At 34.7% G+C, this 19,886-nt stretch overlaps 1 protein-coding gene across 7 annotated transcripts; it reads right to left on the minus strand.

Moving 5' to 3' along the window:
- Positions 1,978–18,788, minus strand: LOC109707340 (vacuolar protein sorting-associated protein 52 A-like). Of its 7 annotated transcripts, XM_020228525.1 has the most exons (24): positions 18,642–18,788; positions 18,390–18,491; positions 18,188–18,289; positions 17,987–18,087; positions 17,756–17,829; positions 16,984–17,087; positions 16,340–16,400; positions 15,560–15,655; positions 14,895–14,996; positions 14,682–14,765; positions 13,546–13,626; positions 12,217–12,360; positions 11,940–12,031; positions 11,278–11,359; positions 9,881–10,063; positions 8,675–8,790; positions 8,505–8,563; positions 8,249–8,349; positions 6,751–6,801; positions 5,100–5,279; positions 4,753–4,887; positions 4,582–4,653; positions 3,719–3,776; positions 1,978–3,637 (listed from the first exon to the last, which is right to left on the minus strand). In XM_020228525.1, the coding sequence occupies exons 5-24, from the start codon at positions 17,756–17,758 to the stop codon at positions 3,336–3,338; spliced, it is 2,106 nt and encodes a 701-aa protein (XP_020084114.1). In that variant the 5' UTR covers positions 17,759–17,829; positions 17,987–18,087; positions 18,188–18,289; positions 18,390–18,491; positions 18,642–18,788; the 3' UTR covers positions 1,978–3,335. The 7 variants fall into 7 exon arrangements, with proteins under 7 accessions (XP_020084114.1, XP_020084115.1, XP_020084116.1 ...); XM_020228526.1 differs by lacking the exon at positions 18,642–18,788 and having other exon boundaries at positions 16,340–16,397; positions 18,390–18,635; XM_020228527.1 differs by lacking the exon at positions 18,642–18,788 and having other exon boundaries at positions 9,881–9,940; positions 18,390–18,635.

Below are 19,886 nucleotides of genomic sequence, written 5' to 3' on the forward strand. Positions count from 1 at the left end.
AGGAATAAACCAACAACACTTGCAGCAAGTGTTTTCTTCTGTAGAGCCAAATCAAAAGATAAAACAACACATAATGCTATAGGCATATACCTATTAAGAGTATAGATCTTTTTGCCATTTCTGTATGAAAGGTAGGGCCATTGTGGTCTAAGCATAACCATTATTATATTGTGCAACAAATAACTCATCCAATACTTTGGGTATTCTCTTTCTACTTTAATAAATTATAACATACCTTCATTTTGATATTCAAAAGGTTTTCTCTAATGAAATGAGAAACAATGACATTATGAGACCAAACATAATTTGTTACACAATATTCTAAAGAGGTGGTTAGATTGGTTATTAGTGCAAGTACCAGCAAAAGAACCATGGAATATAATTTGAAAGCACAAACTTCTTTAATGGAACTTGATAAGATAGAATATCAATTAGTACATAGTTTAGCTTCACTAAAGACGACGCTAATGGACAAAGAGTCAAAGAGAACTGTACTGCTTCAATGCCTTAATACTACTTCACCAACAAAGTCCCAACATCATGAACTTCTATGAGTGTCTAATATAATTCAGGTTATAATCTGCTTTTCTAGTTGATCATTGTCCACAACTTGCAACCCCCAACATCATGAGCTTTTATAGTGCTAATATAATTCAGGTTATAATCTGCTTTTTCAGTGGATCAATGTCCAGAACTTGCAACTTTCGGAATTACTTTGGCTTCTTCAACAACACAAAAAAAAAAAGGGTGATGTTTAGCAAAGCAAAACTTTCTTATTACGCGACCCTACTCCATCCTATACTGAAATACTGTCTTATAACCCAACAACACTCCATTACGGTAGTAAAACTTTATTATGACTTTGACCAGTGACTAAAGAAGGAATAGTTAATTATCAACTCTTATTAAACAACATTTCTAGCAGTGCCAAATTGAGATAAATAATGCTGTCAAAATATGTAGTTTCAAAAAGAGCAAGTAAAATTTTCTAAGGTGGGACATAAGAGTGCTAATAATGCCTATAAAAATAAATCACTTGAATCAATCTCCACCCCACAACTGCAACCACTATCAATGATATTTAAAGAGAATGATAGAACTTAAAAAAAGCTCATGTAGCTTAACGCTATTCAGATAATATCAAAACAAACAAGGAACTACAAGTCGAATTTTTTTTCGAAGAATATTAAACACAAAAGTAGCATCCATCCATTTGGTGAAAATAGCTAAACAGGTGAGACCTAAGAGGAAGGTATGCAACTAATTCAATAATTAGTAGCAACTTTATTGACTAATGCTCACTCCACACTTAAAAAGAATATAATGGACATAATTGGCATTAGAACATCTCCATAATTGATGTAGATCACTAGATTAGCACACATGACACTTAATCTTGGAGGGCCCAGATATTGGAAAAAGGTTGTGTTGATAGAAAACCTATAATGCTCTTTCGCCTTTCAATACTATAATATATAACAAAATGTCAGGACCGCGAAATATGGGTTCAACATGAATGGACATACAACAAGGATCAATTCAAATGAAAGAGGACTAATGTACGAACATTATTTAGGAGGAATCCGAAGGTAAACCTTTGCTATTTATCAAAGTGATACTTGAATTCTACTGATATACATAGATATGGAAAGTTACTGATATCAGAGGAATCTCCTGAAACAACAGAAAATATGGGGCCTACAAAAAGTTCCTAACTTCTTATGCATAAAATTCTTTAAATTCACTTACATTATAACTTTACTTTTCAATTTTTTTTTTTAAAAAAAGAATCAGATATATTAAATATTAACAAATAAAGAATCAGATATATGAAATTCACCAAAGTAACTTCTCTAAAAAAAGAAATAAGTCTGAACACCAAAGAACAGAGATCAGGGTCTAGTTATTGGGCAAATGCACTATTTTTTATTTTTTGGAAAATCTCAAGCAGAAGCATTGTCATTTACTAGTAGATCATAAAAAAAAATATGTTGCATTATGAAGATATTGACATGGAATTCAGAGATTAATTCTAAAGGGACCCTGCACTTTCAACTGTAGGATTTTTTTATCAATACTGCTTTGACAGAGTGGATTCTTCAAAATTTGAAAGGCAAAATGTATGGAGACCACTCACCTCTAGGCCATTCTGAAATGGACCCCTTAAGTTTTGACCTTTTTGATTGACACCCTAACTTCTATTTTTTTAAAAAAATTAATTTTTTACAGTTAATTAAGATAAAATTTTGATTGAATTTCATAGCTTAATTTGCTATTATCAACAGTTAACTAATCTAATATTATTCACCACAAAGTAGTTTAAACTATTAAACTTGATGAAATTATCAATCAATTTGGTAAAATTCCCAATTTATTTGGCTAAAAAAATCACTTCTAAAAAATCAAACGTTTGAGAGGTCCCAATAAAAAAGGAGAAAATATGTAGTTCAGGGGTTTGTTTCAGAAAGGCCTATCATTGAGGGGGTCTCCATACATTTTTACCAATTTAATATTTTCACCAGTGGAAACCACGTGGGTGGGACCAAAACCCCCAACGGTCACATACAAATATGGCAACGCTCCCCTGAATTCAAATCAAAGCAAATCCGAAATAAACTCCCCATTCCTTTTCAAAGAGACCGAATTTCATACCTACCAACTGAAGCTCATATTTTAGCAAACCCCTCTGCATCCATTTCAATGATCAAAACACTGAAGAAGCTCAAAATCTGGTCTAAACTGAAGAGGAGAAAGAAGAATAGGAAGCCCAACACACTTACCCAACCAGCCGATCCCTCCTGCCCCCGCTGCAATTGCCCAGTATGGCCGTGGCCTGAACCCTCTGCTCCGCCTTTGCCACCGTTTGTGAACCTTGTGAACTCTGCCGAGGCGACCCCATTCTCGGAGATTACTCCTCTGTATGCTTCTTCATATCAGCGCTACTTTGTTCCGTCTCCCACGTACGGAATGCCGATCCATCAAGATGCTGTTCAGAAAGACTTTGATTCAAGGCTTGGTAAATGTGTTCGCCGGATTGCTGCATTGGTAACCAGTTGTTTCAGTTATTGTCTTCGTTAGTTCCATGAATTCCCTCAAATTCGGCCTTTTCTCCATTTGTATATTGTTCTAGACTGAAAAAGCACTTTTGCAAAAGCTCCAATCAGGCCCACACATGCCATTATTTTTATTTCTTTTTTGAAAAAAAAAGAATTAGGAGGTTCGTGATAAGAACTGAATACTGCGCTTTAAAACAAAATCGCAGGATTCATGAGTCTAGATGATTAATTTTCTCATTCAACTACTTCTGTAACTTAAAAATGTTGCGAGCATGCTGACTAGAATGTCCTTGAGTATTTCCTGATTTCGTAGGATATTGAGGTGATGGAAACCAGGTACTTGTTTAAAGTTGAACTGCGGGGGATCATCTTCACGCATTCTGAGAGACTGTTATAGTAGTTCAACAACTGCGCCATCGCAGCTTTTAGAATTTCCATTCCACATGAAAGATTGCTAAATGAAGTAATGACATCTTTATGCATTGCCTCTAGAACGGCTTTCCACCGCATTGCAAAGTCCTTCACCAAAGGTTCAACATCAGCAATTGTTGGACTTCCTGTGAAGGAAGTTGACTCTTCATCTGGGAACATGCATGAATATCACTGAGTCGCTGTTTTAAGAAATAAAGGTTCATGATAAATGGAAATAGTCTCAGCTTTACCGTCGTAAGCCTTCACAAACTTGATCAGATCAGTAAAATGCTCCGAAAGCAATTCCTCCTGCATTAAATGCAGGAGTAAGAGGAAAATTCAAACAGTAAATTTCGGAAAATTCAATATCTGCTCAAACAAATAACAAGTTGAAGGCATCAACTACAGGATGAAGCCAATCTACAAATAGCCAATGATCACAAAAGAAAGTTCAACATGATTAATTTTTTTTAACATTTTTTTACCCCCATTATAAATTTCAGAGCAGTTATGCTAACTAAAAGGGTTTTGTAACATCTCCCTTTTCATACTGTACTTCAGGGGTAATACACACTGCTCCTCACACCTTTTCTTTTTCTTTCTACTATCTGAAAAAGCTGAAATTGCAAAAAGTCAGCAACAGCCTCGCTTTATTAACATTTATGATGTGGATGAATCCTCGATTTTAAACCATTGACAAAGGGAATCTCCTTTTCAACATAAATAATCTATAGAATTGACTTAGTTAACCAGGTAATTTATCATAGAAGACTTACTAATGCATTCAGCATGTTAGACAAGACAACTCACTTCACCTAAGGCATCAAAAAATTAGTGAAATAAAAAGTTCATGGCAAAAGTTTATGCATTAGCTCGCCTCAGCAGAGAGATGGAAATTATGATGACAGATTTGGAAAAAGATGGTAGTAGCACTTGTTGCTATCTTCAGAAGTATCAATAGTAGCTGTGTAAACCTTTAGGGGAAATGAGTTGTATTTATCAAGCAGAATGGAAATTGTAGAAATTATTTCCATTGCTTCTGATACTGGCCAATATAGCTATCCATATATAGTTGGACAAAGGAGCACAGTATTGTGGGTTATTAGGTTTTTACCACAAACAAAGAAATATTGCTTTCAAGCTTTTCTTCAAAGAATGTTGGAATTTTTCCAATGTCACCTGCCTCCTGCAAAGAACACACCATATTTAGACAGGACGATTACTTATTAGGTGTTAGATAAAACAGCAAAGAGACAAATGAAATGTAGCAGAGTTATGCACTTACCTTCAAGACAGCTATAATCATATCATAGTTATTAAGAAGGAACAAAGCTTGTGATTTTGGTATTCTAAATCGTTCGGCCAGCCTGACAAGTAGGTTATCAATTGCCATATGCAATTGCTCCAAGTTCATATCAAGCTACAAGGATCACATAAGAAATATAAAGGTATAGTCAATTTGCTACAGCATACATAAAGCAAAGTGAAGCTACTCAGAATTATCAGTTCGCGGTTTCAGATAGTTAAGCACTTAGTGATTCTGTAGTGCCATATAAAGTAAATCTTAAAAGGCAAGTCTTCTTCAAAATAATCTCATAAAATCACATGGCTTTTCATTAACGGTCAACTGACCTGATTATTTCCATATTCTACATTGAGCTGAATAAGGGAGGCTGCAAACTCAGCATAGCACCGTATTGCATAGTGTGGGTGAGTGTCATCCTCCCATAATGTTTTGACATCACAATTTTTCAGACATTGCAGATGCATATCAATTACTTTCTTGAAACATGGCCAAAGGAAAATATTGACCTGACAATTATTAGAATGTGACAATTGTTAATCTTTAAGTACATGAGAAAGTAAGGTTAAACAAAGAATATTGCCATGAAAACATACTAAGATAAGTAAGAGAAAGCAAATTAACAAGAAACATAGTTTCTTCAAATCTTCTAGTCAAATGACTTCGGACGAGAGATGGAAAAATGAAGATGTTTTGGATGGACCATTTGGTAACTAAAAACTGAATTACCCTAGTGCTTTTGAAATGAGATCCCAAATCCATTTGTACTTGCCTTTCGTCCAACCCATGGGGCTGCGAAGAAGCACTCACATCACAATATCACATGGAATGCAACACAAAGTAGTCATGATGACACAAGGCCTTTCCTGTAATGATGTGCATTAAGCTGCTAGGATGGATCTTGGACAGAAGATGACTAGCATGAGATATGTGGATAGATCTAATGTTTTCTCCTGAGGATCCCTCTCTTTTATTATGCTTTGGATTGCTCTCTATCGGTTCTGGGTCTGCTTAAGAATAGGAACAGTAGCCTCATCAAATCCCCTGATGGATCCGAGTCCAGAAAAGAGCCAAAGTTTACAAAATTTAGAAATGGCAATGTTAAATCCTTTGTAACTGATGGCTGATTGCTAGATATTCTGTACTTTCTGTTTTCAGTATTCTGACATAGGCAACCTATTAATTCAACAAATTGATTGATAAATAGTAAAGAGTCGATGGATTTGTACAAATGTGTACAAATGCAATCCGAGTGGAGTAACCTTTCAGCCTGCGGAGCCATTAATCAAAACTAACCAGATGCCGAAGCAGCCCTAAGCCCTATCTAAATGGATTGTACTTGAAGCAAGCTAGAATGAATGATCATGGATAAATTGAACTGCCAAAGATTTGCTTTGTACTTTTACAATTCTCGAGAGTCTTGCAGTTTTCATTGCAATCAATTTGACTTCCAAACAAACACAAGACTCACTTAGCACACTTTGTTATCAAATTTGACAGCATATTAAACATATATGTGCTGCTAACTTTGGTGCCGTTCTAATTTCAACCAAACAATTCAGTTTGGACATAATTCTGAACCTGGAAGGGCTATATTCTGAACCTACAACAACATAATATCTGATGAAGAGCAATTGATGCAAGACGCAAATCAAATTTTCTTTTTGTACACCAACAATTCCTTGCAAACCATGACTTCCAGCAAATTGCAATCTAAGAAAAACACATTACTTAGCTCAGTCATGCCAAGTCCGTGGTAGAAGGTGGCAAGTAGGTTATCGTAGTGAAATTTTCTGTAAATATAAAAGAGTGTCGTTGCATTTAATTTTGCTTTTAACTCAATCCCGGGAGCATTTCATAAAAAAACTTTCTTATGATTCAAGATAAGATTGATGTCCAATATGAGTCAAATTCAGGTAATATTTAGTGGTGTTTTCGACAGTGAACATTAATTGCATTTCCAGTATTGTTGATCCTAACCTTATCAAAGTACGAATCCAGACAAGGAATCCGCCTCCTGGACATAATTACCTGAAACAGAGAGAATTATAATATGCACACACATCATAAGATAGAATTTCCGTTACTATGAAAGACAGCTATTTAATAAAGCTACAAGATCTACTAAACTGGCCTCATTAACCAACCACCAGTCGTAGGGCTGTTCTAAAACACATGTATATTTCTAGCTCTCTTTGTAAAACTCTGTTCTATAATAGCATTCCTCCACCGTAAGAAGTTATAAAGATCAATATATCATAAAGATGTAGGAAACATGTAAATCATGAAGATCACATGCAAAAGAGAACATTCATCTGAAACTGGATGAACTCAAAAAGAAAAGAACAGATTTTCTGAAGTAAATACCATCATGATTTACGAGTAATAGTTAGATTCAAATGAAATAGTTGACAAAAAGAATTAGAATCAAGATTTCTTGATATCCATGTACATATGAGGTAATCTCATAAGATCTCAACAGCAATACAAACAAATATTAAGCAGCAATTGTCTACATTCAAGATATATAAAACTGATATGTTCTCTTGAAATTTCATGTAACTGATAGCAATCATGGTTCATTAGCAATATAATGATTAAAATCCTATGCACCTCATTTTTAGGCATGAACATGTACATATGAGGTAATCTCATAAGATCTCAACAGCAATACAAACAAATATTAAGCAGCAATTGTCTACATTCAAGATATATAAAACTGATACGTTCTCTTGAAATTTCATGTAACTGATAGCAATCATGGTTCATTAGCAAAATAATGATTAAAATCCTATGCGCCTCATTTTTAGGCATGAACATGTAACCAGAATTTTTTCTGATTGTTGCAGAACTTTGAATTCATGAGTGCAACATAGATACAGATCAAACTCCAAATTTTAGAAAAATAGATGTGTGCAGAAACACAAAATCATATAGAATAATGAAAATAGAATAGAATTGCAAAGAACAAAAAAAAGAAATGAAACGACAATGAAAACTAAACATAGAAAATTTATTGAGAAAAAAAAGGCTTGTCAGCTTTTTTACCTTTGATTTTTACGCAAGGATTAAAGTGCCCATCAACACAGGCTATATCCACCATGTCGTATCGTGCCAACAAGATATTGACACGATACAGCCCTCGTGCCGATGGCACAACTCAAAACCCTTTATTCTTGAAATTTGTAAGTAATTTTCTCAATAAAATTCAAAAGATTTGATAAAAATACATAATAAATAATTGGCATATTTTGTTGCTAAAGAAAATAAATATTTCATGCCATTACGTGTCGGCACACATATATTGTTTGTGACGGGCGCGCATCGGCATGGCCCAGTATGCACCATGCCGTACTGTGCCGGTAAGTTTCCGGCACGACCCCACCCCACGGCACTTAAATTCTTGTTTTTACATATTAGGGCAAAAAAGCAAGAAATAAACCCAATATGACTTTGCTAAAATCAGCACCAACAATACCTGGTGCTTCCGTGTTATGCAGATCATAAGCATTAAGCATATCGCATCATAACAATTTGGAAGTACTAGTTTCAAATGTTCATCAATAACTGTGAAAGCTCCTGAAAGAAACAGCAGACATAGGTAAATATTGTTTTATTCTTAATATATGAATTAGAGTAGACGCTTTCCTTCATTATGAAAATCATATACATTAGATTAAATTGTTTCCTGGAATATGAACCATCCTGTCTTTTCACGTGCATCTACAAGTTACCTGCAAAGATTTCATACAATAGTGATGCTTCTCCAAAAAAGGCCTCAAGAAAAAGGTACCTGAAGAGCAAACAAATGCAGAGCAAACAAAAGCATTATGCAGCAAAACATCAGTGAGTGGTCTTGTTATTAGAAAGCATATAAAGTTTTAGTTCAAAAAAAAATAAATACTCTGAACAGGATGTATCTATCAAAAGCTTGTGTAAGCTCCTAAAGAGAGCTTCGTATGGATATCTTAAAGCATTGGCTTCTGATATATGTGGAACCAAAGCCGGTTGATCAACTTCCTGAGAAAATTAAAATGGAATCATAATCTTTAAGAGAAAATTAGTAAGCTGCTCCGAATTATAAATGGCTCAGAATCAAATCCAATTAAAAAAAAAAATCTGTTGTTCACATTTCTAATAAGCACAGTCATGGGAATTTTATCTAAATAGATACAATCATCCTCTAGTAAGGCAAAGCAGGCTAGCATCTACTCTTTGTGTTCTATTTCAATTGTGTTCCAAATTGCAAGCATTTTGGCCTACAGTTTATTGTGAATGAGGAAATCAGAGAAGTGAGATTTCTTATTTCGAAGCCAGCAGCCACTAGAGACAATCCTGAAATGATCTAGAGAAATGAGAAAGTTAGAACCTTAGAGCAATTTTCCATTTGGTGACTCTTTCTGCATTGGAGGTGGAACCATCAATTTGCAAGCCCAAGATATTTTGACACAGCACACAGCAATGACACTAAATTAAATTGCTACATGTTCCCTTTGAAACAATGGCCTCCACATAGTTAATTTCATATCTCTTTTTTTTTTTCTGGAGGACGTTGTCTCAATGATTTAAAATAACAATGTAACTCGTGCAGCCTATGAGTTAAAGCTCCAAAAACTCACGAAAAGTCAATGATATGAAACACAATGGCAACAACCAGTAATGCTGTCCACTCAATTTCTAGATATAGATAGATTGTTAGGTAAGTCTTCAGTAAGAATATTCAACAATTCATTCAAATGCAAAATAATGGTATTTAAGAAGCGTAATGTTTTATAGCAGGGAATGAAAGGCAAGAACAATGGCTGCTTATCCAAATTCAAACTTTTAGTGGAGACCACCCAAGAAATATTTCAGAAAAGAAAAAGTGACTCAAAACAGGGATTGAAATCAAGTTAATAGAGGTTTGGAAATTAAAATTAGATGGCCTAGTAGAAGGACATCAAATTAATAATGAACATTTCTGAAATCTTGACTTTTTGAAAGTGGTGAATCATGACTGTTTTATTCTATAGAGGAGAAATGAGAATACTAGTAACCAAAAAGTACTCATTAACAGCCTAGCCAAGAGAAGTGTATGGAACAACTCAACCAAATGGTAATAGTTATATACCTTCAAAATGTTTATCCTCTCCCCTAAAGCAAAGATTGAAGAACGTTTTTGGGAATGTTCCTGCACTCTCAAAAGAACACCCAAGCTTTTAGAGTCACTTCCAAATAAATCATTTGGTGTTGCCATATTCATCTGCAGTCTCTCAAGTGCTTCTATGTAGACAAAGAAATGCACACTCAACACCTAGAAAGTTGGAGAAAATTACATCTGAATTACGAAACAATAAGATTAAAATAACAAGATTCCTCAGTCCAAATTATATAAAGAATGCTGGTAACTTTAAACTTTCACAGTACGAACATTATTTTCTTGAACTTAGTATTTAAGTTCCCAAATACAGGTGCATACATGTATGCTGCAAATTCTCATGCCCATGCATGAGTATGACTGCATGGTCAATTTGTGTTCATATATATATATATATATATATATATATATATATATATAGAGAGAGAGAGAGAGAGAGAGAGAGAGAGAGAGAGATGAAGAGGCGGAGGGAGAGACATAAGAACTATTATGGTTTTAGAAGAACAAAAGACTTTGTCTTCCACTTCATTTTTTATGATCGGGCTTCCACCTATGTCAAACATGATCTAGAATATTTCAAGCATCTAGGATACAACTTCGCGGCTCCTAAAAATTTTATTCCAGTGCATCAATACAAAACAATCTTGCAAATCCATCCGCCTTAAAGAAAAATAGAATGTAATTCTTCAATTTAAGATCAAGAATATAGATATCGATCAAGATAACACTAAGCTTTTGCAAAAAAAGATCAACTAATGTGAATTCTTCTACATCGTTAAATAATAAGCACTTCATATCCAGTACTAAAACTGAAAATTGAAACATAATTATCACCACCAAACAAGCATCAAAAGAAGAATATAGACTTCATTTAGAATAGAAACACAAAAACTGTGAAAGCATGCTAGTTAGAGGCTTATTATGCCAATGGCACATAGATGGTGTATGTTTGCACAGCATTGCATGACATAGCATGGCACTGTACGGTGCCAAACTGGGCTTGTCGCATCCCCTGTACCAGCACTTAAATTCTTGGTTATGACTACTAGTGGCAACATATGCAAGCTACTATATAATTTGACTTCTCTCCAATGAATTGGTTTTGACCTATAGTCAAACCAAAATAAACTCAACCGCAGGTTACAACAGATGCAACCTACAAAGAGCTTATTTCAACTTGAACATGATCACCATTATGTTATCTTCTCTTCTTTAAAATCCCTTGGCATTTCTATTTAATTGTCTAAAGAGAGTACAAGGCATATTGAAGTACTTGTAGGAAATCCGTATTCTACATTGAGCACAGACTAAATTAGGTGGTATGCATATAGACAATAGAGAATGAAGAAGTTGCATATTTGAACATTTACCTTGTTCATCGTATCAATATATGCTGCTAGAATATCTGGATATTTCTCTTTGCCATGTTCTTTGAGAAAAAGAATGAGATACCTACAAATAAATACACACAAGTAGAAAAGTACAATATTGGAAAAATATTATCATAAGAATTAATTTTCAAGGAAAACAGGTTGCTTAGCAATGTTATCAAAATATCAAAAGATTCATGTAAAATGAGAATCAAATGAAAAGTAATTTTATCGAAAGGAAATTAAACAAAGTATCAAACCATACATGGTGTCTTCTTCTATCAATTAATGTAATAAATCATCTTAACAGTGATATCATCCCATAGATGACAGCCCACTCATGTTACCCAGAAAGCTAGAGATACCAATGGCACTCTCTCTAATAATAGCAGCACAGACACTATCATTCCCATAGAATCCTAAAGGCAGCAGCCTACTTGTGTTTCCAGAAACTTTACCACAATTGGGTCAGAAATGATCTAAAATATTAATTTATTTATTAAATTTTCTGGTATTGTTTCATTTTCATTGTTAGTTTGTCCACCATTGGCTTTATTCTTTCTATACAAAATTTCAGTTTGATATATCAATTCCAACAAATTTCTTATTGGTCTATATAATCACTTATGCATATTACGGTCACTGTAAGAAGAATAACTCACCTATATTTCAGAAGGGAGTTTTGTTGCAACATTTGAATATTTGTTTTTGGCTTTCTCAAGGAATAGATCTTCTCAATGATGAAATCAAATACCTAAAAAAAGAAAAAAGAATAAACTAATGCAAATATATATTTTTAGTTTTGCTTACACATGCGCACGCATGCACACACCCCTAACATTCCTAATAAGATGATCTCATGTATTTACAGTATATGCATGGAGGTGTAGGCTGTTATTTGTGAACAAGTAATTTTGTTAAAAAGTATTTTGCAAAAACCTTTGCTACTGCCGTTTGTCGAAGTCTGTCCATCTCTTGCTGAACATCCTGAAAAACTTCTGATGCATTTAACATATAATCAATTCCAACAAATTTCAGCTTTTTGCTTAAGACCTCCAGGTGTCTCAGATATTCCTCATTCACCTGTAAAAGACAAGTGAATTGATAACTTAACCAAACATGTCACTCTACATGCACAAATGCTTAGATCTGTGTGCAGGTATGGATATGTCGTTTGAAACATTTTGGCAGACATGTTATAACCCCCATTTTGGCAGAGATGCTAACCCATAGTACCAATGCTAAGGTACCTACATCTAGATAATAATAGTCCAGACATCCTACAAGGTGCACCAGTAGAAGCACAATGCTCTATTGAGATATGCCATGGTGCACAACTGCAGACCTCAGACAGCATCATCATAAATTGGCTCTAAAGGTGGTTGTAATGGGTATGATTCATACTGATGGGCAGTGCAAGATTCGCCATTGCTTAGTGACACATACATGCATGGTTTTATTTATTCCCCAGCTACCCATACTGATTGGTTATCGGCACAGTCGGCAGATGTTGTACAGAGCATCTTTAATGAGTCAGCAGGCCTAAGGAACTGGTACACAAAATGGTAAGCACATGCCCACTAGCACAACATTCCTCGCATTTATGCATATGTGTGCAAAACTTACTGAATTTTGGTAGTGTTAGTTTGACATCCAACGACTTTTAATTGTTGCTTGCACAGGCAAGAACAAATTCGACCCTAGCCTTGCCAGGCTATGAGAAGAAGGCAGGATAATGTCCTTGAAATATCAATCCTGGCCTATTGAGAAATGGATGCCAACAGCTCAACCTACAAACATTGCTGCTGAGCACAAATGCAGGAAAGAAGTTTTTGCTTGATTCTGACAATTAACAGATCTTCTTCATTATACAAATCAATCAACTGAAAAAAGTCCTACGTATTAGTCCCTATATCCCATATAAAATGAGGAGTGATAGCCAGTTTTGGTAAAATTTATGCTTCATAACCTCATATGCATTATCTGACTAAAACAATCTTGTTATTGTTTTGTCAATTATTAATATATGCTTGCGCACTTTCATATTGGAAGAAAATTGTCCGACGATTAAACTTTTTCTGTAGCACATCTGTCTGGAAATGTCTATTAAAAAAGATAAACCCCACCTTGAGACATCTGTCTGGGACTAAGTTAATGAAAAAAAAAAAGAAGAAAAAAAGAAAAAGAGAAGGAAAGTAATAATGTCCAAGAATGGGCTCAATATGCTTCAAGTTCTCATATCGAATAACAGATAAGGACTAAGGTTACCTCTCCATCAATAATAGCTGTCACCAGACTGGGGGGAGCTATAATTTCTTCGATGAATTTTGCCAATTTCAATTCCACCAGCTGTGAAAGAACATTCCTGTGAGCATATTAACATGCAAGAGAGAGGAAAAACGCAGCATAAATAATTTGGCGGTTGGTACTCGAGGTCCCAAGTTCGAATCCTAGTTGATTCACATTTCCAGCTAAGTTTATTTCTAAATGAAATAAGCGAAGCGGGAAGCGGGTAGCATGCTACCTATCTCTCAAAAAAAAAAAAAAAAAAATTGTACACCTCAATATGCGGATCATAAATAAATGCCCACTCACTGGCAAATGTTTGAACTACGCAGTCCTTCTGTATGAATTTTTTCATAAAATGTATCCAAACAACTTCAACTATACACCATTTGAAATGGCACTCTCAACTTTATTTACTTATTTATTTTTGTTGGCACCCCCTTAACTCGAATAAAGTAAGGATTTTATCAAATTCACCAATAATTCCATCAAATTTAATTGTTTTGATCATCACTTTCAAGTAAATGAAACTGGAACAATTAATGTCTAATAGAGCCTTTAAATTTAACAGTATTTTCAACTTAACTAACATGATCAAATAAAATAATTAGAAGTTAAGGAGGGTGTCAAACGAAAAAGTGAAGTTGAGGGGCCTATTTCGAAATGCCATGTATTTGAGGCAGTCTCCATACATTTTCACCAAATTGTTTTCCACTTTAGTTTGAATTATTTCAACAAATCTACTAAAGTAAATAATGACATGTCCCAAATTCACGCCAAAATATTAGTGTTTTTAAATGAGATGTATTCATTAAATAACTTAACGGATATTTGGCTAACAAGTTAAAGGAACACCTCCTGTGTTCATTGGCAGCTTGTCTAGAATCGAGTCAAACAGAAACAGGACAAGTTATCGCACTAATGGCACACTGCTAGCAACAACACACCTAAGTCTGCTACACTTGTATGTTTCAAGAAATCATTATTTTTGTAGTAATCTTATAGATATTCATTTAGGATTTTCAGGTTCTGTTTCAAGAGATGATATCCTGAATGTTTCTCATATTCATGTCAACTTGCACAATTACAAATCTACATATAAAATAGGATTTCCCTACCTTACGGTTCTTTAGCTTCATACCCATCTCCATAGATTTCTCCTGAAGACTCTTTATTTCTGCACTAATGGAACCAATCTCCACCTGTCATAAGATTAGTTTATTAGTTAGTAGAAGATACCTGCTCTGCATGACATTGAATTTCATTTATTAATTCCATTCAATATTAAAGAAACTTTCCAAATATCAGAAAAAGGGTTAGAAAGCAAACACCTGGAACCCACCCAGAAGAGAACCTATTTGTGACAAAATTATTTCACAATCATGAAACTGACCATGCAGTAGGACCAAGTTATCACTCTCTTCAATATAGGTCTGCACATGGGTGAAAGGAAAGTATTATACACTAGGAGTGCACATAACTTTTATAAAGCCTAATTATGATGAGAGACAACAAAATTAATACAAATATGGCATAGAAGTTATCCTGCAAATCTAAGAGAAATTTTGCAATATATTAAAAATCATAGAAAGACAAGTAGAAGCAGCATAGAAGGGGGAGTAAAAGATTATGCCATGAAGCACATCGAATTTCCAACAATTGTTGTGTGATTAGCACAATGCTTTTGTTTTGAAGCCTAATTATGATGAGAGACAACAAAATTTAATACAAATATGGCATAGAAGTTATTCTGCAAATCTACGAGAAATTTTGCAATATATTAAAAATCATAGAAAGACAAGTAGAAGCAGCATAGAAGGGGGAGTAAAAGATTATGCCATGAAGCACGTTGAATTTCCAACAATTGTTGTGTGATTAGCACAATGCTTTTGTTTTGATATCTGCTTTAAGTTTCTTATTCTTTAGTTCATTTACATGCATTCTCCTTGAAAGTTACTAATATATGTCAAATATAAAGACAAAGAAATGCCATTACTTCAAGGTATCCCTGTTCATCTCTGCGTAAGTTGCTCTCAACTCCCCTTGTATACTCCTGCAAGTTTGTACCATTGGCAAATATATTTGCTGGTACCTTCAAAACAAGCAACAAATTTCTTAGTACAAATTTACATGGTAGTGGTTGTCTAAGGCTCTAAGCAGAAATGAAAAGTCATGCTTCTACCATGCACTATACATATTGTCCATTTGGGATTGATTCCACTCACTAAATCAGTGTAGGAGTGTTTATTTTGAAAATCCTATTGTTAAATACAATTTAAATTATCTTGACATTTGTTAATCTAACATCACAGTCTACAGGAAAGGAAATAAGGGAAATCATCATCATTTTGAAGATCCCATTGTTAAATATGATCTAGATTATCATTTTTTCTATTAGTCTAACATCAGAGTCCCTTGAAAAGGACACAACAGCAACAGTAACAACAAGTATATGACTGCTCAGTTGTTGAGGAGTTTAATTAACTAAAAAATGTGTGAAAATGACATCATGTTAGTCTCAGTCCAAACTGTACCATATTGTAATAGCTCAAGACCTCAGGTACATTAAGAACAGATATTCATACAATGCCATCAAATTATCAGCGTCATCCAAGCCTTTTCCCTCTGCGGTGGGGTTGCCTAGAGAAAAGCTCTTAGGTAAGAAAGTTACAAACTATTGGCAAATTTACACTCTGACAACCAGACACCAATCTTCTAAAATTGGCATATCTTTATAAATCCATACGCATGAGACAGTAGGAGGCACTTTACTCACATCATCATTACTGCATCCTTTAAGTTCTTCATGTAGCCCATCCAATGGTACATCATCACTGCTGGAGAAAAGTTGAAAATTTCAGATATATAAAAAACATTAGCAATAACTGTACACCCTCCAAGACATAAAAAAAAGTTAATCATATGAAGCAAAATTATATTTTCTTAAAAAATGGTAATACACTTCATTATTAAACTTTTTATATCCCCGAAATATTTAATCTCCCTTTACTTTCAAAGTAAATAGATCCAGATCCTCCAATACAGTTGGATATGCCAATTACAAGTTATAATGATATCTCAAAAGCTTGGAAATGTATTCATAGCTAAAGCTCATTATAAATGAACATAGACAAATTAAATGCACAAGCTACAGAATATAAAAGTTCAATTTGGAAAAGTCATAAACAAACCCATGTTAAACAAACAAAAAAAAAAGTGCTCTTAAGCTTTTGTTTCCTCAAATAATATGTAAAAAAGTCTATTATTTTGGCATTACTAAAGCCAAACCTTTCCACTTTCATATTCTTTCTGATGTCAAATGCAATCTTAGTTACACACAGTGCCATTTTTGACTGCCTTAAATTACCAATAAGGAAAATTAGAGCAAGATCTGAATTCCAGAGAGAAAAGATGTCAGACCTACTAGAATCCTCATCTAAGGAAAAATAATCAGTAAATAATTGTTGGTCAGATCCCTGCTTAAAATCCTGCATCTCACTGTTATAGTCACCCTGAATCCATGCCTACATAAAATTCAGACAGAGATAAAGAAATAGTGCAAGTAATTGGAACTAGAATTTTAGCTCTAACAATATAATTATGATCAGAAACAGTGAGATTGCTAACATATTAACTACTCAAAAAGAAGTGGCATAGATTGTCATTGTTAAAAACTCTTATTATGTTTTTCTTGTGTTAATGTACAATTCTTCACCTGTTCTCTTTGTTTGTTGCTTTTTCAGCTCCTGGCTTCTTTGACAGAGAATAGGAAATGAAGTTCAAGAGAGCAGGCAGAGCATTCTGAGCTATCGATCATAAAGGGTTTAATGCATCAGATATACCCAGAAGCACTCCTCTCTTTTCTCCTTATATCTCCCTTTCTCATACAAATAAAGTCTTTTTAACCCCTAATGCCGCTACAGCATTTAGAAATAGGCACTAGAGTTTTCATTGCTAACTACTTTTGCAAAGAGAAATATAATTATAACAAGAATGACCAGATACTTCGGGAGGGAAACAAAATCATCAAGAAATTGTATAGACAACTTTCTGAAAGGTTTTTAACACCCTGTACAAATACAGCATTTACAAATAGGCAGTAGAGGCACTCCCTATCATGGTTAACTACTTTTGCAGTAAGAAGTATAATTAGAACCAGATAAGTCAGACACTTCATGAGGAGGGTTCTTACCATTCTTGATCATCCTACTTTTCTTATTTACCAAGGCCACATGTAAATTTACCTTCTGACAGATCCATATCATACTGAAAAAGAAAAAGGAATCATTAATATCATCATATAAACCTACTTTTGCATACGAATAAGCACGATTAGACGAAGGATGGATAAGGTGGTCGAGGAAAGAAACAGAGCCATCAAGAAACTGTAGAGGGAAAAGGGAGAAAGGAGGAGAATGCTTACCGTTATTGATCATCTTACACGTCTTATTCAAACTATAAATATCAAAAATCCTAGTTTTCTTGTTGATCAAGGTGACACCAACATTTAACATTCGAAGAGACCTAATTTCACATCAAGCAAGGAAAGTAAAATATTAATATCATATAAACCCACTTTCGCAAAAGAATAAGCAATACTAGATCAAGGATGGAGGATTCTTACCGTTCTTGATCATCTTACACGTCTTTTTCAAACTAGGAATCAGCAAAAATCCTAGTTTTCTCGTTGATCAAGGTGACGCCAACATTTAACATTCAATGAGACCTAATATCACATCAAGCAAGGAAAGTAAAATATTAATATCATATAAACCCACTTTCGCAAAAGAATAAGCAATACTAGATCAAGGATGGAGGATTCTTACTGTTCTTGATCATCTTACACGTCTTTTTCAAACTAGGAATCAGCAAAAATCCTAGTTTTCTTGTTGATCGAGGTGACGCCAACATTTAACATTCAATGAGACCTCATATCACATTGAACAAGAAAAGGACGAGATTAGTCTCATATAAACCTACTTTCGAAGAACGAAGAAGCACGATTCGGTCAAAGGTGAATCGAATAGCTGAGCAGGAAATTGCAGAGGGAAACGGAAGAGAGGGGAGAGGAATCGTACCATTAGGGATTAGAGCGAGCTAGGGTTTGGAGATTGGAATGGCGCCTCTAGTGGCGAAATCGCGGATCTATGCGAAGAAGAGAGAGAGAGAGAGAGAGAGAGAGAGAGCCGATCCTTTCACTCTGCTCCGTTCGACGAGAAATTTGCGGGACACGGGATGCTTCGATGCGTATTTATTGGGCAAGAATCGGACCGTTGGATTGTGAACGTTTCGAAAAGCTGCGGTGACGTTACCGCCATGGAGACGGGTTTAATTGGATCAGCACTTTAAATGAAGAAAAAAAAAATAATTGTTTACAAATTACAATATGAAAATTTTTAAAACCTTTATTTAGCTCCAAACAACTAATAGTCCATTTGCTTGCGATGAATGCGCAGTTAAAATCACAATTCCTATAAAGTTGCTAATACATATGTTTGTTACGTCACTAGATACGCCACTAGATTTACTAAATTTGTCGAATTCGTACTCACAAACATATAGACTTTTTTTTTTGAGAGATAGGTAGCACGCTACTCTCTTCGTTTATTTCATTAGAAATAAACTTAGCTGAAAATGTGAATCAATTATGATTCAAATTTGAGACATCGGATATCAACTACCAAGCCCTTTCTTTTGCTTTAGGGACAATTGCTCTAGAGATGGTCGGTCACAAACATATAGACTTTAGTTCTTCATCGTAGTTGAGTGGGGCACAGAGTCAATCAATTAGGATTCAAATTTGAGACCTCGGATATCAACTACCAAGCCCTTTCTTTTGCTTTAGGGACAATTGCTCTCGAGATGGTCGGTCACAAACATATAGACTTTAGTTCTTCATTGTAGTTGAGTGGGGCACAGAGTCAATCAATTAGGATTCAAATTTGAGACATCGGATATCAACTACCAAGCCCTTTCTTTTGCATTAGGAACAATTGCTCTAGAAATGGTCGGTCACAAACATATAGACTTTAGTTCTTCATTGTAGTTGAGTGGGGCACAGAGTCAACTTTGTGCAACTCACGAATCTGAATCGCTCTCATCTTTACACTTCCAAACAGTTTCTTCTAAGTACTACTACCAAAAAATGTTTGGACTTCTTACTTCGACACTATGAAATGACATATTCACATATATGATCTCGTCATGTCTCGGGGCTTGAATTGAAACATTTTTGTTGGTGTGCATAAGACGTTCTCTCTCAAACACACAAAATGAACACAATAATAAAAACTCATACAAACAATAAGAGTTTCATACACCGA

This window comes from Ananas comosus, linkage group 3 (genome assembly GCF_001540865.1).
Source record: "Ananas comosus cultivar F153 linkage group 3, ASM154086v1, whole genome shotgun sequence".
In the NCBI taxonomy this organism is placed as follows: Eukaryota; Viridiplantae; Streptophyta; class Magnoliopsida; order Poales; family Bromeliaceae; genus Ananas; species Ananas comosus.

Excerpts from the sequence above, each read along its gene's own strand:
- LOC109707340 (XM_020228525.1), bottom strand. Across the intron at positions 15,656-16,339 it reads AAGGATGCAGTAATGATGAT|GTACCAGCAAATATATTTGC; the intron begins GTGAGTAAAGTG and ends CTTGTTTTGAAG. Across the intron at positions 12,361-13,545 it reads CAGCTATTATTGATGGAGAG|GTGAATGAGGAATATCTGAG; the intron begins GTAACCTTAGTC and ends TGTCTTTTACAG.